A 20750-nucleotide genomic window follows, 5' to 3' on the forward strand; every position below is an offset into this window, starting at 1 on the left:
AAGTACCCCTCCTCATTGTGGGGGAACCAGGGCAGGAAAACGCCAGCCTTCCCATCCTGCTGGGCTTCGCGCTTGAGTCCTCCCCAGACACACATCCCAGGCCCCACCCCACCTTGGTCCCCTGGCTCCCGCAGAAGGCTGGCCTCATAAGCCAGTGACTCCCAAGATGAAGCCCCCTGGGGAGGGATCCTGTCAAACCAAAGCTTGGTAGAGCCCCAGGAGCCTCATCTCTACCCATGGGTATCAGCATGCCCCCCCATCCCCGCCCAGCAGGGCCCAGCCAGTGGGAGGGCTGAGAGCCCCAGAGTGTGGAGGGGTCCACAGGTTACCTGCTGGGGTGGAAAACCGCACCCCCCAACCCCATTCTGAGCCAGCTCCCGCCTCACTGGGCTGCTGGGACTCCGTCCTGAGGTGGCTTCCTGCCCTCCCGGGAACACAGGAAGCCAACATTGTTGGGATCTAAATGGCCTTTTCCTCCCAGCCTCAGCTCGGAAAATGAGCACATAGCCTCAGTGTGCACCTGACCCCAGCAGGAACCACCCACACCCCCAGTGGGCCTCAGCTCCTTTCTCCAGCTGGCAGAGAGACTGGCCCAACCACCCACCTGCGCGCACGGCCTCACAGCCTTTCCCTGCCCCACTTATCTCCACGGCCTGGCCTGGAGGTGTATGATGGTTTCTATGATGTGTCAGCTCAGGTAGGCTATCTATCATACCCAGATAGTTGTTCAGCATGATCCTAGATGTTTCTGGGAAGGGGCTTTTGTGGATAAGATTAACATTTAAATCAGCAGACGTTGAGTAAAGCACATTAACCTCCAGGATGTGGGTGGGCCTCGTCCAACTAGTTGAAGGCCTGAATAAAAACAAAGACTGATTTCCCCAAGCAAGAAGGGACTCTGCCAGCTGACTGGTTTTGAATCTGAACTTCAACTCTTCCCTGGGTATCTAGCCTGACCACAGATTTTGGATTTGCCAAGCCCCCATAATTGCATGAGCCAATTCCTTAAAATAAATTATCTATCTATCCATACATCCATACATCCCATTGGTTCTGTTTCTCTGGGGTACCCCAAGTAATACAAGGTATCTCAGGGCATGGCCAGGGGTATGGATGCCGTGTGGCTCTGAAGTTCAAGCAAGAAGAAACCTTGATGTTCCCATACAGTGGTTTTAAAATTTTCATGCAGATGGAGTCTTACGGGGAACCTCAGTGATCTTGGTCAACATTGACTAAATGCTTGATCTGAGCTCTTTATGTGTACATATTATCTCATTTAATCCCCAAAGTAACCTGAGGAGGGAGGTGTGCTATGTGTCTCATTTGAAAGGAGAGGTGACTGAGGCTCATACGGGTGACATAGGCTGCTTGAGTTCTTACTGGTAAGGGGCAGAGCTGGGATACGAATCCAGGACGTCTGGGCTAAGCGCAAGACCACCATCCATTCTGCCTCCCAATATGTCTAAACTCTAAAACCAGAGTTGTTCTGATTAAAGTGTGCAGGAGTTCCAGAACCCCAACCCCTCAAGCCTTCCCCCTTAGGTTTCCCCCTTTCCTACCTTCTCAGACCCCTAAATCATCTCCAGAAAAACCTTACAGGTCTGTTGGATGAGTTTAGAGCCTCTGATCTAGTCCAATCCGTCCTTTAGAGAAATGGGAAAGCTAAGCCCAGAGAAGTTAAGTTTCTCACCCAAGCTCACACAGCCGGGCCATGGCAAGCCAGGACTAGAACCCATGGGTCTTCGCACCCTACCAGGCTGCCTCTAATGACTCCAAAGAGGTCCTCAGGCAGAGGGTAGAAGCTGGAGTCCCCAGTGAAGTAACAGAGGACAAAGAGCTCCCTGTAACAAGGCTTCCCCACATCCAGCCGGTAAGGGCTTCTGGGTAGGTTTGTCCCATTGAGAGCCTAATTATCTTTCCCAAGTGCATCCCCTTGGGGGAAACAGCAGACGACTTCCCCAATCTTCCAGGTCAATCAGAGGCATTGAGAAGAGAAGTAATCTAAGCTTTGCCCCCCAATCCAGGCCCAGATGGCAACCCTTGGGCTCTTAAGCTGGCATTCTGGTCTCTTCCCTTGGGTTTCAGCTTAGCAGAAGGCCAGGGCCCTTTGGCAAGGCTGTAGGCTCCCTAGAGCACTGCCGCAAGCATCTGTGAGAAACCCGTTGTTTGAACGGAGGAACTCTTACACATCCGTCAAGACCCAGCCTATATCTGCCTTCCCTGATGAACCCTGGTAGGAAAATCTCTGCTAAGTCAGAGAGGACCTTTCACACATACCTCTCTGTCAGCTTTGCCTCCATTTTCTGTGATTGTCAGATGGCCTGTCTGCCTCTCAGGTCAGGGGCTGGGTCTTGGCTCCAGTACCTGGCTCCGCATCGGGCCCAGAGGGGGCGCGGTTGACGATCAGCAGATGGCTGCACGTGTGTTTGCAGCGGGTGAAGCGGCCGCCTCCACTGGGACAGTTAGCAGGCCTTTACAGACTCCAACCAGGGAGTTTTTCAGACTCCCCCTTTCCCCATATGGCCCTCAGTGCCGTTCTTGGCCCAGCCCCTTCTCTCTAGCTGAGGAAACTGAGTCCTGAGCGGTGACGTAACTTATCTGAGGTCACACAGCCTGTGAGTGGCAGGGCCACAAATAGAGCCCAGACCCCTAACAGAGGCCCGGGGCCTCCTCTCCCACCATTGTCTCATCATTCCATCTCCCCCCACAGGGAGACTTAGTCCCTAACGCCAGCATTCGTGTTACAGCCACACACAGAACCTCCGTGTTCCTCACAGTGACCACCTGCCCAGGGACCCAGGACAGGGTTTATTATTAACCCCACAGCACACAGGAGGAAATGGGCTCAGCGAAGGAGAAGACTGGCAGCCATCTCACAGTGACCTCTTGGCCTGTTTATCAGTCACACTTAAGCCCGAATGTCCTGCCACCTCAGTTCAGGCAGACAAGCGCCCCAGTTTCTCTAGAACTAGGAAATTGTCCTCACTGCCCCTGCCTGCAGGACTTCCCTCAGTGCCACAAGCCCTGTAGAGATTGAATTCACAGCCTTGATGTTCCAGACACTCTGCCCCTCATCACCCCCAGCCACGAATCCAGAGGGTAACCACTCTGTAACCCCAGACTTGAAGCCCCGGAAAAGGAACCAGAGGACAGCAAAGCCTGGGCATGGCAAACAAAACATGACCTGGATTTTAGTCCACAATCACCCCCTTCACCAGGGAGCAACAATGCATACCTTGTGGCCCTGGATGGATGGAGGATGGATGGATGGATGGATGGAGGATGGATGGATGGATGGATGGATGGAGGATGGATGGATGGATGGATGGAGGATGGATGGATGGATGGATGGAGGATGGATGGATGGATGGATGGAGGATGGATGGATGGATGGATGGAGGATGGATGGATGGATGGATGGATGGAGGATGGATGGATGGATGGATGGATGGATGGAGGATGGATGGATGGAGGATGGATGGATGGATGGAGGATGGATGGATGGATGGATGGAGGATGGATGGATGGATGGAGGATGGATGGATGGATGGATGGATGGAGGATGGATGGATGGATGGATGGAGGATGGATGGATGGATGGAGGATGGATGGATGGATGGAGGATGGAGGATGGATGGATGGATGGAGGATGGATGGATGGAGGATGGATGGATGGATGGAGGATGGATGGATGGATGGATGGAGGATGGATGGATGGATGGATGGAGGATGGATGGATGGATGGATGGATGGGTGGATGGAGGATGGATGGATGGATGGATGGATGGATAAGAGGATCTATCCAGCTTGTGCCACCTCCTGGTTTCAAAGCACAGGGAGTTGGCTCATTGCTGCATCGCCCACCAGTTAGTACAGTGACCCCAATACTGACCTCAGGCCAGGTGACACTGACGGTCTTGCTGAAAAGCCACACCGTAGCCTGTAGAGCTGGGAGTCTTCAATCCTCCCTTGCTGGGCCCCAGACCCCAACCCTTCCATGGCCCAGTGCTGACACCTGGTGGTGCCTTTGGACTTTAGTCCTGGCTTTCTTTCCACTTCTCAATAACTCATTCAGAGCTGCCAAACCAGCCCAGCAGCCCACTGGCCACCTGCCCTCCACTCTGGTTCACACCAGCAGGGCCAGGCTCCGAACCAGGTAAAACCCGTGTCTCACCTCGGGAGCCTTCCATTCCCACGGGTCACATCCCCTCTTCAACCCAGGCCCTCAAGCCAGGACCACAGACCCAGGGGAACCCAGGACCACAGACCATCACAGAAAATTCAGCCACAGATGTGTGCCCAAGGTCACAGCGAGTGCCGGACTTCCTTCTTCCCCACCCCTGTGCTGCCTCCTATCAGAGAAGTGCCAGCGGTCACTGGGGTGAAGGGAAGGCACACTGGGGAAGGAAGGAAGGATCTGGGGGGGACGCTCAGGGGAGAACTTCAGCAGGTTCAGGGAGCGGGGTCAGGTGGGGCAGGGACGCTAGTAAAATGCAAAGCCCTGCCTCCAGCAATCTGGCCTGACTCCTCCCACCTCCCCACCCTGACCCACCACCCATCCTAGCCGGACCTCTTGGGAGGAGGGTGACACTATGCGGCGAATTTGAGTACTGCAGAAGTCCTTGTTGGCCGCCTAAATCCCATCTGGGTATCCCAGCTCTTCAGCGTAGGACCATTAACCTCTACCCTTTGCTGAGAGCTGGACGTGCCTAGAATGTCCTCCACATGCACATTCGCACACACTCACACGCTCCCATCCACCCACTCCCCACTCCATCGTGCTGCTGAAACTCCTTATCTAGGAAGACTTCCCTCCCCCAGGGAGCACACCCCGACAGCCCCACTCAGACCCAGCCAGCTGTGTGCCTTGGCAAGAGTCTTAGGGACTGAGCCCCAGCTTCTTCCTCTGTAAAGCGAGGGTGACACAGGCACCACCCCCGCCCCACGCTGTGAGCACCACAGGAGAGCCTTGTGAGCACTGTGATACAAAAGGCTTTGATAATTACTCTGCTTCCCAGCCCCCCTGAGACTTGGGGGGGCGGGGGGGACGTGGAGGGGAAAGTCCAGGTGGAGCCACGTGAGTCAAGGCCCAGGGCGAGAACAAGACTGGCCCCTTCGGGATGTTTGACACACTTGGTTTATGCAAGAGCCGAGCAGGGTGCAGCTGGACTTGGGGGACAGGGGTAGATGGGTCAGAGAGCTGGCAAGGGATGGAAGGGGGCAGTGCTCTGGACTTGGGGGACAGGGGTAGATGGGTCAGAGAGCTGGCAAGGGATGGAAGGGGGCAGTGCTCTGGCTTGGGGGCTGGGGAGGCTCCCAAGGCTGAACCCGGGGACAGACAGTACTAGGTCTGCATAGAGTCCCGCTGGGAGAGGGTGAGGAGTGGTGGATTGGAGAGGATGGGTCAGGAGGCAAGGGAGCTGCAGTCAGCCCTCCAGGTGAGAGGTGTGACAGCCGGAATCGGCAGCAGAGAAGCTCAAACTATATTGGGGGACCCTGGCAATTGAGGGAGGAGAGGAAGGCATCTGGCAGGGCAACTGGATGGGCGATGACATCGGGCACCGAGATCAGGCACAGGGGCCTCCTGCTGATTTTACGCTGATTTTACGGTGCAATCTGGGGCAAGACACTGATTTCTCTGACAACAGTGGCAGCCAGACCCCGCTGGTTCAGAAGCCCATGAGAACGGTGACTGAAAAAGCCCAGCAGCCACCAGCCCCGCCCCAGTCTGATCTGGGGCCTCTTAAACTCACCCCTAAATTTGGTGCCCTTCCCAGTGCCAAGCATACACTACCCACACACCGTCCACACACCCCATCCCCATGCCAATCACAGGACCTCCACGTGTCATCCACGTGCCCGCCACACAACACCCACCCACACATCCACATGCTCCACCTGCATGCCAGCTACACGACACCCACAGGCTGGCCACACCCCACTCACACCACCTCCACACGCCATCCACACGCTCCCTACGTGCCAACCACACACCACACACCACTAGGCGTACACCTGCCACAGGCCCCCGTCAGGCCTTCTTTATGTCATCCACGCACAGGCTACATGCCATCTCCATGCCACCCACCACCTGCCACGTACCACAAACACCCACAAGCTTGTCATCTGGTGTGCTCAGCAACCCCCCCCCCCACGTGAGAACCCGGCACCAGGCCAGGACCCCAAGGACATCCGCCCAGGTCCCAGGCCACCTCATTCCCCCCGACGACGCACTCCCCATCCCCCGTAGCCTGCCCAGCTGCTCACCTTTGCAAGTGCAACCCTCGCGGGTGATGACCTGACGGCAGATGCCACAGGGCTTCACCTTCTTGAAGGTCTTCACCTTGAAGTGGTGAGTCTTGGGGGCCTCCAGATCCTCTGGCTGTGGGGGGAGAGGCACAGTGATGAGGCCTGGGCACAAGGCCGGGACAGGAGCCGGGGGAACTCGGGGATAAGTGGGCCAGGACTGGGGAAAACGAGAGGTGAGAGAGCCCCTTCAGGGGTGACAGGCCTGAGCCTATTTCTGGGAGGAGATGCCCCAGGAAAGAGAGCTGAACAGGACCCAGACCCAAACACTGAGGTGGGCGGCATACCGGGACACTGATTTCACATGACTTACTCAATACAATTTCACACACCTACGCCATGTCACCACACTCCAGAAGACTCTCTCATAGCCGTCCCAGCCAACAGCCCCCTTAGGTAAATACTATTGTGACTTTTTTTTAAAAGATTTTATTTATGTATTTATTTGTGTGTGAGAGGGGGAGGAGAGCAGAGAGGGGGAGTGGGGAGAATCCCAAGTAGACCCTGAGATCATGACTTGGGTCAAAATTAAAAGTTAGACACAGGGCTCCTGGGTGGCTCAGTGGTTTAATCATCTGCTCTTGGCTCAGGTTATTATCTGGGATCAAGCCCCACCACCGGGCTCCCTGCTCGGTGGAGAGTCAGCTTCTCCCTTTGTGCGCGTGGTCTCTCTCTCTCTCTCAAATAAATAAAATCTCTTAACAAAAAAAAAAAAAAAAAAAAAGAGTCGGATATTTAAGCAACAGAGCCACCCAGGCGCCCTGATACTATATGGGCAAACACTCGTCTTGCCAGAGTTTGAAACTTCACTGCGTCGTGAACTTCACTCCTGTGTCTGGCGTCTGTCGCTTGGGGTTCATCTGTGGGATTCAGCCACACAGCTCACTGCTGTGTTACGGTAGCCCATGTGTGAGAGTTGCTGCTTCCTTTACCCATTCTACCGGCGATGGTCCTTAGCCTCTTTACCCACGGAATGCCACAACCCCCCACTCTCTCTCAGCCCCCTGCTACCACCTGCGGCCTCAGCCCAGAAGCCTTCTGCCATCTTTATTTTTATTTGCAGTTCTTTGCATTATGAAAATATTTTTCTGGGGACGCCTGGGTGGCTCAGTGGGTTACAGTCTCTGCCTCTGGCTCAGGTCATGATCCCGGGGTCCTGGGATCGAGCCCCGCATCAGGCTCTCTGCTCAGCAGGGAGCCTGCTTCCTCCTCTCTCTTTCGGCCTACTTGTGATCTCTGTCTGTCAAATGAATAAATAAAATCTTTAAAAAAAAAAGAGAGAGAAAGAAGAAGAAAATATTGGTCTGTTAAATCTCCTTTTTATATTTTTTTAAAGATTTTTATTTATTCATTTGACAGACAGAGATCACAAGTAGGCCGAAAGAGAGAGGAGGAAGCAGGCTCCCTGCTGAGCAGAGAGCCCATGTGGGGCTCGATCCCAGGACCCTGAGATCATGACCTGAGCCGAAGGCAGAGGCTTTAACCCACTGAGCCACACAGGCGTCCCAGTTAAATCTCCTTTTTAAAACTAGCCCAGGGGCGCCTGGGTGGCTCAGTGGGTTAAGCCGCTGCCTTCGGCTCAGGTCATGATCTCAGGGTCCTGGGATCGAGTCCCACATCGGGCTCTCTGCTCAGCAAGAAGCCTGCTTCCCTCTCTCTCTGCCTGCCTCTCCGTCTACTTGTGATCTCTCTCTGTCAAATAAATAAATAAAATCTTTAAAAAAAAAAAAAAAACTAGCCCAACCACACACATGAGATGAGAGGCGGGCAGGTGGCCCAAGCCTTCTCTGCGTCTGACCGGCTGTAAGCCCCTGTTGCAGTCACTGCCCACCACTACCAAGGCCTCAGTTTCCTACTCTGGACAGCGCGAGGTTGGGCCCCACACCCTCAAGCCCCAACAATCTGTCTTTTGTAACCACGTACGGGAACGCACTCTAAGCCGCAAAGCCCTGCACCCCCAGGGCTTAGACCCCCTATCCCCTTCTGCAGCCCTCAGCCCAGGCATGGGCTGGGGGAGCTCCCCGTTCAGGAAGACATCCGTGCTCACAGGCACCATGCCTCTTCAGGGCACCCCACCATGGTGTCCAACCCGATTCATTTCCCAGCTTCAGCAGCAGGGGCCAGCAGAGCACAGACCTTGGCAGCTCCCTCGCTCTCTCCCTCTCCGGGGCCCAGAGCATCCTGACACCCATCTACACGCATGCCACACACAGAGACACAGCTGATGACAGACCCTGCAGTTCCGGGGGAGGGAGGGTTCTTCTCTTCCAAGTCTCCCTCCCCATACCCTGCGCCAGCGCCTCTGGGATGGGGCTGGAGGGGGTGACTTGTGTGTTCAGAGGAGGGAGGGAGGCAGCCTCCCGCAAACCCAGTATGTCCAGAATCCTCTTGGAAGACACTGCAGTGGAGAGTCCCGGGGAAGAGAGAGGCTGAGCCACGAGAGAAAAACCGACAGAATGAGAGAGAGACAGAAAGCCAGAGAAACAAAGAGGCAAGGAGATAGAAAGGGAGAGAGACAGACAGACAGAAAGAATCAGAGAGACACAGATAAAGAAAGAGGAACAGAGAAGGATGGAGAAAAGCAACAGAGTCAAAGAGGAAAAAAGAAGACCCAGATAAGGCAGAAGCAAAGAAAGGCAGAGACAAACCAGCACACACAGAGAATAAGAGAAATTAGAAACACACGGAGACTATAAAGGGAACCCGAGAATCAAAGAGGCAGACAGACAAAAGGACACAGGCGCCAGCTCGAATGGGCCCCCAAAGGCTTTTAAACCTGGGCAGATTTGAGCATCACAATCTGGAATGGTAGTAGTGGCTTAAATGAGTCCAGGCCCATATGGGAAATAAGTGAAAAAACTCAAGTGTGATGAGAAACAGAAGATTTACGTATCTCAAAGAGCCTCACCATGCCCCGCCTCTAAATTACAAAGGGGTAAAAAGTAACTTCGCCTGGCAGACTCCTCGTTAATCAAGGGATCAAAGCGAACATGACCAGTAACAGGGTGAATGGAAATCGTGCCCCGCAGAGGGGACGCTCGGAGAACAGGCCCCCACGTCTGCCATGTCCCTGCCGAAGGGACAAGTGGAATGTAATCATGAGGAAACATCAGACCGACCCAAATCGAGGCACAGTCTACCAATTAAATGGCTTGTGATCATCTGAGGTGACAAGGTCACAGAAGTCAAGGAAGTCTGAGATTTCCAGACCGATGAGAAAGACCGCTGGAGTCTGAGGAGATACAGCCGTCAAAGGCAGGGGCTGACTGGAACTGGGTTCTTCCCCAGCCCGTAAAGGACATCAGCAACTCGCCCGCAAACAGCTCAGGAAAACAAGTTCTTGGCACTGTATTTGCAATGCTTCTGAAGTTGGAGACGGGCTCAAAATTCAAAGAGAAGACAAGCAGACGGAGATGACAGGGAGGCAGCCCCAGCAGAGACAAAGCCCGGGACAGAGGTGGAGAGAGCGGAGGGCGGTGGAGCCAGGAGCCCGGCACTACCCCCTGGTGGCTAAACCAGGCAGCAGGGCCTGGGACCCGCTGGTCCGGAGTGTCAGGTCCCAGGAGTTATGCTTCCAGCTTCCGCGGAGGGTGGGGGCAGGGTGGCAGCAGGGGCAGGGCTGGGCACTGTCCTGCACTAGACCTCACTCAGTGTCCCCCAGCCCATCGGGAGGGACAGGTGAACCCCCGCCATTCTGAAGTCTCACCTCCCCTGTTTGCCCGGCTCAGCCCCGGCTGGCAGCCTTCCAAATAATCTCGGTCTTAGACATTCCAGGGAGGGGGCCGGGCCCAAAGTCAACGGCAGCAGCCCAGCCCTGGGCTGGGGGGAGGTGCAGGAAAGGGACTTGGGGTTCAGTTTAAGGCCAGTGTAAAGAGTCAGGCAGGAAGCCCTAAAGCCCAATCTTCTCAGGCCTACTCCAGACACCCCCCAAGCCTGCCTCTCCTACTCCATGGAGTCAAGCCGAACTCCCCATTCCAGCTGAGCCCCTAGACCCCAAATCCAGCTCTTCCCCCCAAAGCCCACGGAAGGAGGCCTTCTCCCCAAAGTATAGTGAACAGTGGAATCCCCCAAAAAAGGCTCCTGGCAACCCAATGAACAGATGGGAAGCAGGCAGAAACTTCCAGGCTGACAAGCAAACGCCCAGGCTTCTCCCCTGGGACCTCCTGCCCAAACTCATAAATGTGAGTTTACAAACTCTCCGCACATGGGCATGGAGAACAGGAACAGGGTCTCAGATACCTACTCCGCCCTCACTAATCTAAGCAGCCTGTGGGCCAAGGCTAAGCCCACTCCTGCCCCTCCCCCCACCTCATTCTGGCTCTCTTGCTGAAGGAACTCTGGGATGGGAGTCTAGAGGAGGACATCAGTGGCCTTCTCTGGGCCTCACAGACCCCAGAGGAAAATGACGGGTTTGGACAAGATAGTCTGGGTATAGAAAGAGCAGGGGAAACATTAGGCCACTTTGAGACAAGGGGCTGAAGGAATTGGGGTGGGACATGCTCACGGTTACCGAGAGGGGAGCCTCCTAGGATATTAGCCCAAGAAAGGCTGGGGAGCGAAGTGGGAGGGAGGAGGCCACCTCCAGGCAAGTGGCCCCAGGCTGTGACCTCCTCAGCAACATTAGCTTGCCCAGCTATAAGACAGGGTATCTGGCAAAGTCGTTGAAAGAGTCACCTACAGAGCTCTGAAGGTACCAGTTTGCTGGAGGAGAAAGTCTAGGGTGGGTGAGCCTTAGATCTTCCAGTATCTGAAGGGGCTGTCCTTGTAAGCAGGGACCAGACATGATCTATGAAGTTATTCAAGGCAAAGCAAAACTCAGGGCGCAGGAGCCACGAGGACGCGTGGTTCGATGCAAGGGGGTACAAGAGCGTCCCAACGACTGACCCGAGGTTAAAATCCTGGCGAAGAAGAAATCTAGGGGTCTGATACCCACATGGCCCTCACCCAGGGTTATTCTGCAGACGCAGGTAGAGGACGGGAACAAGCCCACAAAGGCAAAGCTCTGCTCAGGGGTAGCCACTGGTTATGTTTTCCTGACAAGTGGCAGACAGCCTCCCAAAGCACTCCCTGACCCGTCATAGCTGGATTAGCTCCTAGAGGACCTGGGGAATCCTGGGGGGGCAGAGGAGGCACGGCCATGGCAGGACCTGCCTCCCTCAAGAGCCAAAGCCCAGAGAAGGGAAGGGGTCCTAGTGAGGAACTCATTCCTCCCCACCCTCCAAGCCTAGAGCCCGAGCCCTGTGATAAGCACCCCCCACCCAGCATCCAAGGGCTTCCCGGGGCCTCAGGGGGATCCTGTCCTTCCCACCCTCCATTCAGCCAAGCCTGACTGCCAGACAGTTCCAGCCAGAGGGGCGTGGCACATCTGGCTGGAACAGCTTTGGCGGGAGTCCTGGGCCCTGGGGTGGGAAAGGCTGTTTGTCGGTTCCTCCCTGCCCTATGGGGGCAGAGTGTGGTGGGGGTGGTGAGTGAAAGGGGACTCACAGCCCTAGGGGTCCTTCAGCTCAGGCCTCGGGGCCACCTCCACAAGGAGCTCCCCCAGCCCTGCCCCCACTAGGAGCCCCCAGATGATGTGGCCAGAGGGCAGATGTCTGTGGGCCAGTGAGCCTGGGGGAAGAAAGTCACCAAAAAGCAGGCGCTTGGAGAGTCAGTCGGTGCTATCCCCGCCTCCTGGCCATCCATCCCTCCTTGCCTTGTCTTCTTGGGTGGGGACACAAGGACGTGATTGGCATCAGCTGTCATTTCTGTGGGGAAGACTCGGACCCCCCAAGAAGCCGCAGGCTGGCATCTGGGAGACCCCAGTCACTTCAAGTGCAAGCTTCCCCCAGACCTACCTCCCCTCACATATACACCAAAGTTCCTTAAACCGCCCCCCACCACCACTACCACCACCAATCTGCTAGCCAGCTAAGGGCCTGCCGGTGTTCTTGGTCACCTGGGTGGAAAACTCTGAGTCACCCCCAACTCCTCCCAGCCCTCCACCCTCCAATCCAACTATGTGCCAGACTCTGAGTTTTGCTTCCCGAACACTCTCAGCCTTCTTGTGTTTTTTGATTCCGGGGTGTCTGCCCTGTGGAAGGCCGCGTCACTTTGATCCACAGCCACTGCCACAGTCTCCTGGGCCCCGGACCCTGAGGCCCTCCTCCCCACACAGCATCTATGCAGCCTCCAAAGAGCACAGCTCTGTGGGATCACTGACACCCCCACTTACCCAAAGGGCTTCCATGGCTACACCTGTACTCAAGACGAAATGTGCGCTCCCTCCAGCCCGCAGGGGAAGCAGCCTCCGTCCATACCCAGCCCCCCCACCCCCGGCATCTCAAACCCCACACCCCGCTCCCCAGCTCCCCACCCTGTGTCCACCTCTGAGCCTCTGCCCTCCTGTTCCCCCTTCCCAGAATGTCCTTCCTCCCCTCTCAGCCTGCCAAGCCTCTCTAGGTCCTCGGGGGGGCCACACTCAAGCCCAATCCCCCCAGGGAGATCCTCCCAGATACTCTCCCCCTGTGCTGCACTGCACACCAGATTCAGAGTCTCCACCACTGGCTTCTTTCTCATTCTGAAGGGTTTGAAAGCGCTGGAAAAGATGAGCATGCATGTTCCGATCACCGTGATTCACCATTTGCTAATGTTGTGCCTCTCCTGCCTGTGAGGTTTCTCCTGCCTCGGCCCCTACAGAAAGCCCGCCCTGAGGGTCACATGCAGGAAACCCCCTGTCAAGGGGGTACCGTTCTCAAAGATTTTGTTCATATTCGAATTCCCGCTTTTGCCCCATTAGCACCCGTCATAGCTGGATCTTTGGTTTAGGTCTGCTCTGGGACTCAGGATCCATCAGGACCCTGCATCACGTTTCCTTGCTGGGTTTCCTTCATCTTTCCTCTAGACACGCGACACCAGCTTTTGATTTCCTTTTTGTGAGGACTCCGGGCTGTTTTGCAGGAGGTCCCTCAGTTTGGATGTGTCTGCTTACTTCCTCGGGGAGTCCGTTCAGGCTGAGCAAACCCCCAACCCCCACCCCACCCCCAAGCACCCCCTCCTCTCCTGGTCCCACTTTCCTGGGGCCCCTTTGGAGCCCTCTATGCCATCTGACTGTCCCCGCTCCTCCCCTGTTAGCCAGGTGGCCCCATGCAAGTGGATTAACCCCGTCTGCCTCACTTTACTAATAAGTGAAATGGGCTGATGATAGTCGCCTCCCACAGGTTGTTCTGAGACAATGCCTGGCGCCTGGTAAGCAAGCCCCCAGGCATGGGCTATGTTTCATGTCATCTGTCACTCATGTGTGCACTAGGGAGCCCGTGTCTGCCGGGACTTCTGTTCCATGTCCCCGTGACCTGGATCAATGCGATCCCTAAACGAGTTCTGAAGGAGCAAACTGAATGGATTTGCTGCCTGGCCTCAGTTTCCCCGTGTGTAATTATACAACACGCCCACCGGCCTGCCCTCAGGGAAAGGACACGGGTCACCCCCCTCACCAGCCACAGATGCCAGGCTGAGATGCAAGTTCTTTGACTCTCAGCAGCCCTGCTTCTCCACGGAGGGAGGCGGGCAGGAGGCCTCGCTGACTGAGCTCCTCCCCTGTGACAGAGGGGCACACGGAGGCTTGGGAGCCCAGGATTCAGCACCAGAATCAGTCTCCGGAGCTGGATCACCTCTCCCCTCAGTTTGCCTCACGGCCCTGCCCCGCAACCTCACAAACTCCATCCCCACATGCCTGAGCAGCCAGTCCCAGGTCCCTTCTTGTGCCCTAAAGTGAGTGGTCTCCTGGGGTAGGTGGCAGGGCTCAGGCATGGGATGGGCTGATCGCCAGGCATGCGCTGGTGCCACGGCAAGAGGCTGCCACAGGTTCCCTCACCGACCCCTCACATGACAAGGAGCCTGAGGAGCCTGCTCTGGACACACAGGAAGGGCAAGGTGGAACAGAGGTTCAAATCCAAGCCTCCCAGAGGCAGGGTCCCAAGTCCCTAGCCACCGCACTCCCATGTCTCTGACAATGGGCCAGAAGCCCCAACAGTTCTGTCCTCAGTGTCCCTCTGCCCAAACACCTCCTGGCAGTTTCCCCAGTCCCGTCCACCCACCGTTATCCTTACCTGCTGCACCTGGACTTCTAAGCTCTCAGCTTCACCCCTACATTGAAGTTCACCTTTCGCCATACCTCCCACTCCTCCAGTCCAGGTGAGGTCCCCCTTACCTACCCCCGCAGCTTCCCTCTTGGCAACGCCCACCTTATTGTAATCTTTAGTCCAAGATTTGCAGCTTCTTGAAGAAAGTAGGCACCCATAACCACCCGTGTGATGGACGGACGGGCGGTGGGGGTGCCCACGCGGCCCAGTGACTGGATGGTTTCTCTGTCGCACACAACGCTTTCCGGACACCGGCTGCTACCCCCAACCCCCACACCCCCAACCCAGAGTGCCAAAGCCCTCCCAGCCCCTACCCTTCCCTGTCAAGGAACACTGAACCCAGAAGCCAAGTGGGCCTTGGGGGCCCCTTCCCCTCTGTGGGTGCCCTTCACCGTGGCTGGAAACTGGAACTGTAGTCCCGGGCCCTTCAAGATGTATAGAATCACACTGAGCTTCAAACGAAACTGTTGAAGTCGAGGAACTGTACACAAGGAAGGCACAGAGAGGCAAAGTAGCTCGCCTGGGCACCCAGCTAATACGTGGTATCCAGGCAGGCTGGCCCCAGAGGCCATGCTCAGACCTTCGTGCCTGCTGCCATTAGGGGAAGGCCCTGACTGTTCTCCGCCTTCTTATCCTTCTCCTGATTCCCCTGGCCTCACTCACATGCACCCCACCCACCCTGCCCAGGAGAATTCCCAGAATGGAAAGCCCTTGATGGGGGACCGGGAGAACCCCACTCTCCTTCTGCTCTAGCTTGCTAAGGGCTCTGAACACAGGCCAACAGACGATAAGAGCTAACATTTCTTGAGCCCTGACTATGTGAAAGCCGCTATTCTAAATGTAGACACCCATTCACTCATTTAAAAACCAAAGACCCTCTAGACAGGTGGGGAAACCGAGGCACACGAACATGAAGCTACTTGCCTAAGGTCTTGCAGCCAGCAAGTAGCGGGCTAGGATCAAAGCCAGCCCCCTGCCCTTCCTCTGACCACTGCAGAGAAACAGTGAGGTACTTGTCCCTGACTTCGTGCCTCAGACGTCATTCTGGAAAGCTTTGCAAAAGGAGGGTTTTCTTTCAGACCCCAGTCAGTCTCATGTAGCCCAGCCTAGGTCCCAAGCCCCACTTATCAGGAGGCCCAGAAGGCGGGGGCCTGGGGACGCGGTCCTCAGAGGTGGACAACACTCCAGAGACAGCAGGTTCAGAACCAAGAGGTCAAACTGGGGGTCTCTGTGGCAGAAAGCACACTCCAAGAGTCCGTGGGCTCGTGAGGATTCTCGATCCTTCTGAACCAAACTGCGTGCTTAGCCCTGGGAAGAACACCAGCTCCAGAAAAGAGAACACTCATTGTCTGCAGCTGGAAAGGGCCTCTGAGAATACTTTCCCCGAGTCTGTGAGGTCCAGCAAAGTCGAGTGACCAGCCAGAGGCCACAGGGCTTGCTCAGGGCAGGGCCAGAGCACTTGCCCTCCCCCCACCACCCAGGCCCCCCGTGGCCTCCTTCAGCCCCAGCACCTCAATATGCACCTTCCCAGTTCCAGAGAGGAGAGCAAGCCCTTCTGGAAGGAAGACCTGCAGCTCCAACTCCATCAGCACAAGCCCAAAAAGCCTCGATGAATGGGCATGTAATTATTTTCTAAATAAACCCTCCCTGAATATGTAATAACAGGAGCATCTGATGAGAAAATCAAGTTATACATGACATGTAGCCTCACTCCTCCACTAATAAATGATTTTTGTTCCTCGAGCTCACGAAAACCACGCACCACAGATATACCGCTGCCCAGAGAAAGCACCTGTCCCCATCTCCGTCTGCATAGACAAGCATGCACGCACATGAAAGCACAAGACCTATCTGTTTCATTCCGTGCCTCAGTTTACCTCCCTGAGGCAGAAGACCCAGCTAGTTTTGGCCTCAGGATAGATGGGCGGTTCCGGGGCAGTCACAAGCCTCAGAGGTGGGGCCCCATCCCACCATAGCCCTCCCAGGGAGATCCTTCTCACACAGCAGACAGGGTTTCAGGGGATCCCACGAGGCAGGTAGGAGGTTTTGGAGTGGGGGAAGGATGAGCATCTACTGAGCACCTACTGTGTGCCTGGACACCCGATCTTTCGACATACATTATCTCTGTGCTCATCCCAGTTATGCAAGGTGTGCTTTATTATTCCCACTTTAAAGACCAGGAAATGGAGTCTCACTAAGGGAACTATTTTACCCAAGGCCCATCTGGTAAATACTGGAACTAAGATTTGAAGCTAGCCCCATCTGGTGTCAGAGTCTGCACACTTCCTGCCACCAGCTGCCCCCTGGCGAGGTCTCCAGGGCTTCTGTGCTCCCTCTCCTCACCGGGCCATCTACCCCTCCATTGCCTGCCACAAACATACACCCAAGTCCCACCAGGAAGAGAGGAAGGTTGCTGGTAGAGCTGCGGGGGTGGGGTGGGGCACTGTGGGGGACGGGGAGCCAAAGGTCCTGACACGGCCAGAACTGTGCCCTGTCCACCCCACACTTCCCCAGACTCCAGCCCCCCGGCAATGGCCATTCCCTCTGCCCAGCCCACTCTCACTGGCTCTCCCCGTTCCCACAGACAAGCACCCACTGGGCTGGCCCACAGGGCTGGGAAGGGCAGAGCTGGGAAGGGACCAGGAGAGAGGGCAGGGAAAAAGGGCTTAGAGGCCCCAAAGTGGCAGTATCCACTCCTGCCTTTGGTCACCATCACCTTCTCCCAGCTCTCAGAAAGGGCAGAAAGGTCCACAGGGCACTCCTGCCTACCTCCCAGCAACTCCCCTTCACTACCCTTATTTCACCGGTGGGGAAACTGAGGCCTGCCCAGGTGAAGTACTTCTCCCACGACCTCTGAGCAGAAGTGGCCCTTCCTCCATCCACAGCAGCCTGTCACCCCTGGAAATCTAACAGCCTTGTGGGCCACTTCAGGGCTCCCCTGCTGCCCACCTCAATCCTCAGCCCTGTAGGCAGGCCTTCCAGAGCTGGTCCTAGGAGCTGGAAGGGCCTAGAGTGATGAACTTGGCCAAGGCTCCCGTTCTACAGATGTTAACACCAGCCCAGAAAATCACTGGTGTAGCCTCTGTGCTGGGCGTTCCGGGCTCTCTCCGTCAACTGTTCTAACCCACCCCTGCACCCGAGATCCACCCAAATCCCCCTGTTCCAGCCCCCTCTCCCACCCTTCCCCTCTCTGCCCTAAGGACACCTGGCTGCCCCCGTCTGATCTCCCACAGCTGTCCCCAGCCTGGGCATGCCTGGGGACTGGCTGGAACAGGGAAAGGGGCAGGAAAGGCCACATCTGGATCCTGGGCCCAAAGCCCCCTCCCTCTGCAACCAACCATTAGTCTCATGGAGACCCACATGAACCTCAGCCAGGGATGACTTCCTCACCCTCCTGACCCTGTGCATGCCTTCACCCCTGCATGCCTTCACCACCACCCCCCCCACCGCAGGAAAGAGTGGGGGGATGTCTCCCGCCCCTCCCCCCACCCCTCCCATGGCAGGACTCTCCCAGCCCCACTCCCTCCCAGGAGACTTTTAACCTCATTATGTGGCCCCCCAACCCCTCTCTGACCACCACTCAGGCACCCTCACCCCAACACACACCTCCCTAAGTGGGGAGAAGTGGGGGACACAACAAGGGAGAGGCAGGAGGGGAGAGAGGCAGGAGGGTCTTGGTAAGGATGGGAGGCCTAGAAAGGAAGCGGCAGCAGCGTGTAGAAGCTGACAGTGAGTCTAGAAGGGATAAAAGTGATGGGATCCAAGCAGAACTCTCCGCAGCCAGGCTTCCTCAGGCTTCATTCGTTAGGTCAGTGTCTCCCATTCCCCAGGCCCCTAGCGTGGCCAGCTCCTCTGGCCTGGGCTGAGCCCCCGAGGGTGTAGAGTGTTTTCCCCCCAGTGTGTGTGGGGGGGGTTGGGGGCGGCCAAGGAGAGGTTCCAAAAAGAAACAAACTTCTGGGTGGCTTCCTTCTACGACAGCTCCCGGACTCAAGAGAGGGACTGAGGGGGTATGTCCTAACCAGTGGAACCAGGGCCAAGGTCTCTGTTGATGGGGAAGGACCCTGGCTGAGGGCCTGCGCTAGTCTGTCTGTCCTTCTGTCAGTCGGCAAGAGGCAGAGAGGCCCTCCACCTTCACCACCAACACTCCCCCACGCTGGCTCTCAGCCTCAGCCTAAGATGGAAGGCGGGGAGGGGGGGACCCACGACATCCCAACTGGAGCAGCCGGACCTACCCAGAGCATGCAGGACAGACAGATCCACGTCATCTTCGGCGGGTGCTGTCCCTCAGGCCCAGCCTGGAGCCTGCTCACGGCCCCCCTGAGCTCACTGCCCCTGCGGAGCAGGCAGAAGGCAGCTCTGAGACCGAGTCTGCCGCTACTCCAGCCAGCATCTGCTGGGCCTCTCACCCTGCCTGCCTCCAGCTCACCCTCCCTCCTTGCCTCCTCCCCCCACTCCACCCCCTAGTCCCAGCCTCCTGTCTCCTCCCTCCTCCCAGACTCTGCTGCTGGTGGCTTGGGGGTCAGAAGCCCTGCTTTGTAGGGGGGCGAGGGGGGCGGGTGAAGGAGAGAAGACAAGGCAAAGGGACAGCTACTGGAGACAGCTCCCCCCAGGCCATCACCATCCTGTCCACCCTGTGCCCCCACCCCCACCTCCAGACACACAAGCCCTGTGAGCAGGCAGGGCTCCTGCCTTCTGATCTGATGCTGGCGGTCCTCACTGCAGAGCCCCCTCCCTGCCCCCAGACCACCGATGAACAGACAGACACGATCTGTACATCCTGGGGTTCCCGGGCCCCATCCCATCTCTTGAGAACAGATGCAGGCCCTCCTGCCCTCCAGACCTGAAGTCTGAAGTCCCAGTTCCCTGCCCTGGGAACACAACATCTATTTGCACACCCTCAGCAACAGGCCCTAACGTAAGAAAAACCAGGCCTGAGACTGTGGGAGAATGGCCCTGCCCCAGGCTGTGGATTTCATTCCAATTTTTTTCCTACTTCGTTTTTTTTTTCCCCTTCTTTCTTTCTTTTCTCCAAACATCTGTCCCAGCCCTTCCTGCCCTTCCTAAAGGGAGCCCCGCTCCAGGCTCCTGCGAGAGTCTGTTTTTCTTGACTGTACCCGGGGCCAACATTTGGTTTGCATTTCCCCACTTCCTCCTCCACCTCCCCTGCTCCCCCTCCCTGGGCCCAGTTTTCACCTCCCACCATTTCGCCTGCTTCTCCCCCACGGTGTTCCCCTTCCCCAACAGCCCTCCCCTTCCCTCATTCCCACCTTAGTTCAGGGGTGAGAGTCTGGGGTCCAGAGAGGGGTAAAAAGTAGGGTATGGAATAGAAAAGTATTCCCGGGGAGCACTGCAAGGGAATATGGCAAAATCTGCTCCAGCCCCTGTTGTCTTGATCCCACCCCCACCCCACGTTCCCCCCAAAGACTTTCCTCTTTGAGCTCTGGCCAAGGCTGGACCAAGTAAGGGTGGGTGGGGCTGGTGAATCACCCATTCTGCTTTTTGGAGCCTTCCAGGGGAGGGAAAAAGGGCTCAGCCCCACCCCCTTCTGCAGACACATACACCAGGACACACAGTCCAACTCACATAAACACGCAGAGCACCGAGGACAGGGCCCCACCCAGACTAGGCACCCTGAGACCACTTTTCTAGATTGCATCACCTGGCAAGGAAGTCCCCTCGATTGGCTCCCCTGCACATGCACGAGTGTGCCCTGCATGCCCCTGGCATGCACAAAGGCTTCTGTATCCCCTGGCACTCTCCCCCACCTCACCCAAACACATGCCCTTGCCACCCTCTGTCAACACCACACATGGCACAACCCAAGGGTTCGGTCCCTACAACTGGCCTCTCCCCTCAGCCAGACCCATCCAGCCAGGTGTGTGGGCTCCCAGGCCTACTGAGACATTTACCTGCCTAACTCCAGAAAGAGAGGGATCCCTTCACACTTCATCCAGGGGAAGGCTACCATGTGCAGAAATGCAGGCTGTGCACTGCACAAGGGACTGACACTCTATCTTTTGGGGATTCTGAGAAGTCAGGGGAGGACACCAAGGCAAGGTGTCTGATTCCGGTCCTTGCTGGAGCAGATGCCTGAGTTCAGAGTCTTTGTTCTTGTCAAGGAGACAGAGTGAGGAATCAGGGAAGGAACCCCTTCTCCAAGTCTCTCCAGGTCCTTCTGCAGAACTACAGAGCTGCAAATGAGCTCCCTACCAGGCCTGCTGGGGCTCACTGATGGTTTGGCTGACACTGAGCGCACCAGGTTTCCATGCATAGCTGGTCCTGTGACCACCGCTGGGGGTGTCCTCCAACAGACACCCCCGAGAACCT

At 56.5% G+C, this 20750-nt stretch overlaps 1 protein-coding gene across 8 annotated transcripts in view; it reads right to left on the bottom strand.

Moving 5' to 3' along the window:
• TNS1 (tensin 1) overlaps positions 1-20750 on the bottom strand; it is a 200456-nt gene that overhangs the window by 174110 nt on the left and 5596 nt on the right. For 7 of the 8 annotated variants that reach the window (XM_047721014.1, XM_047721015.1, XM_047721013.1 and 4 more), the window contains exon 2: positions 6268-6382. In XM_047721014.1, coding sequence (XP_047576970.1) covers positions 6268-6382 — 115 coding nt within the window. Of the gene's footprint in view, positions 1-6267; positions 6383-18655; positions 18797-20750 lie in introns of those variants that run through there. The other variant, XM_047721020.1, reaches the window with a different exon arrangement.

Source organism: Lutra lutra, chromosome 3, assembly GCF_902655055.1.
Source record: "Lutra lutra chromosome 3, mLutLut1.2, whole genome shotgun sequence".
Lineage (NCBI taxonomy): Eukaryota > Metazoa > Chordata > Mammalia > Carnivora > Mustelidae > Lutra > Lutra lutra.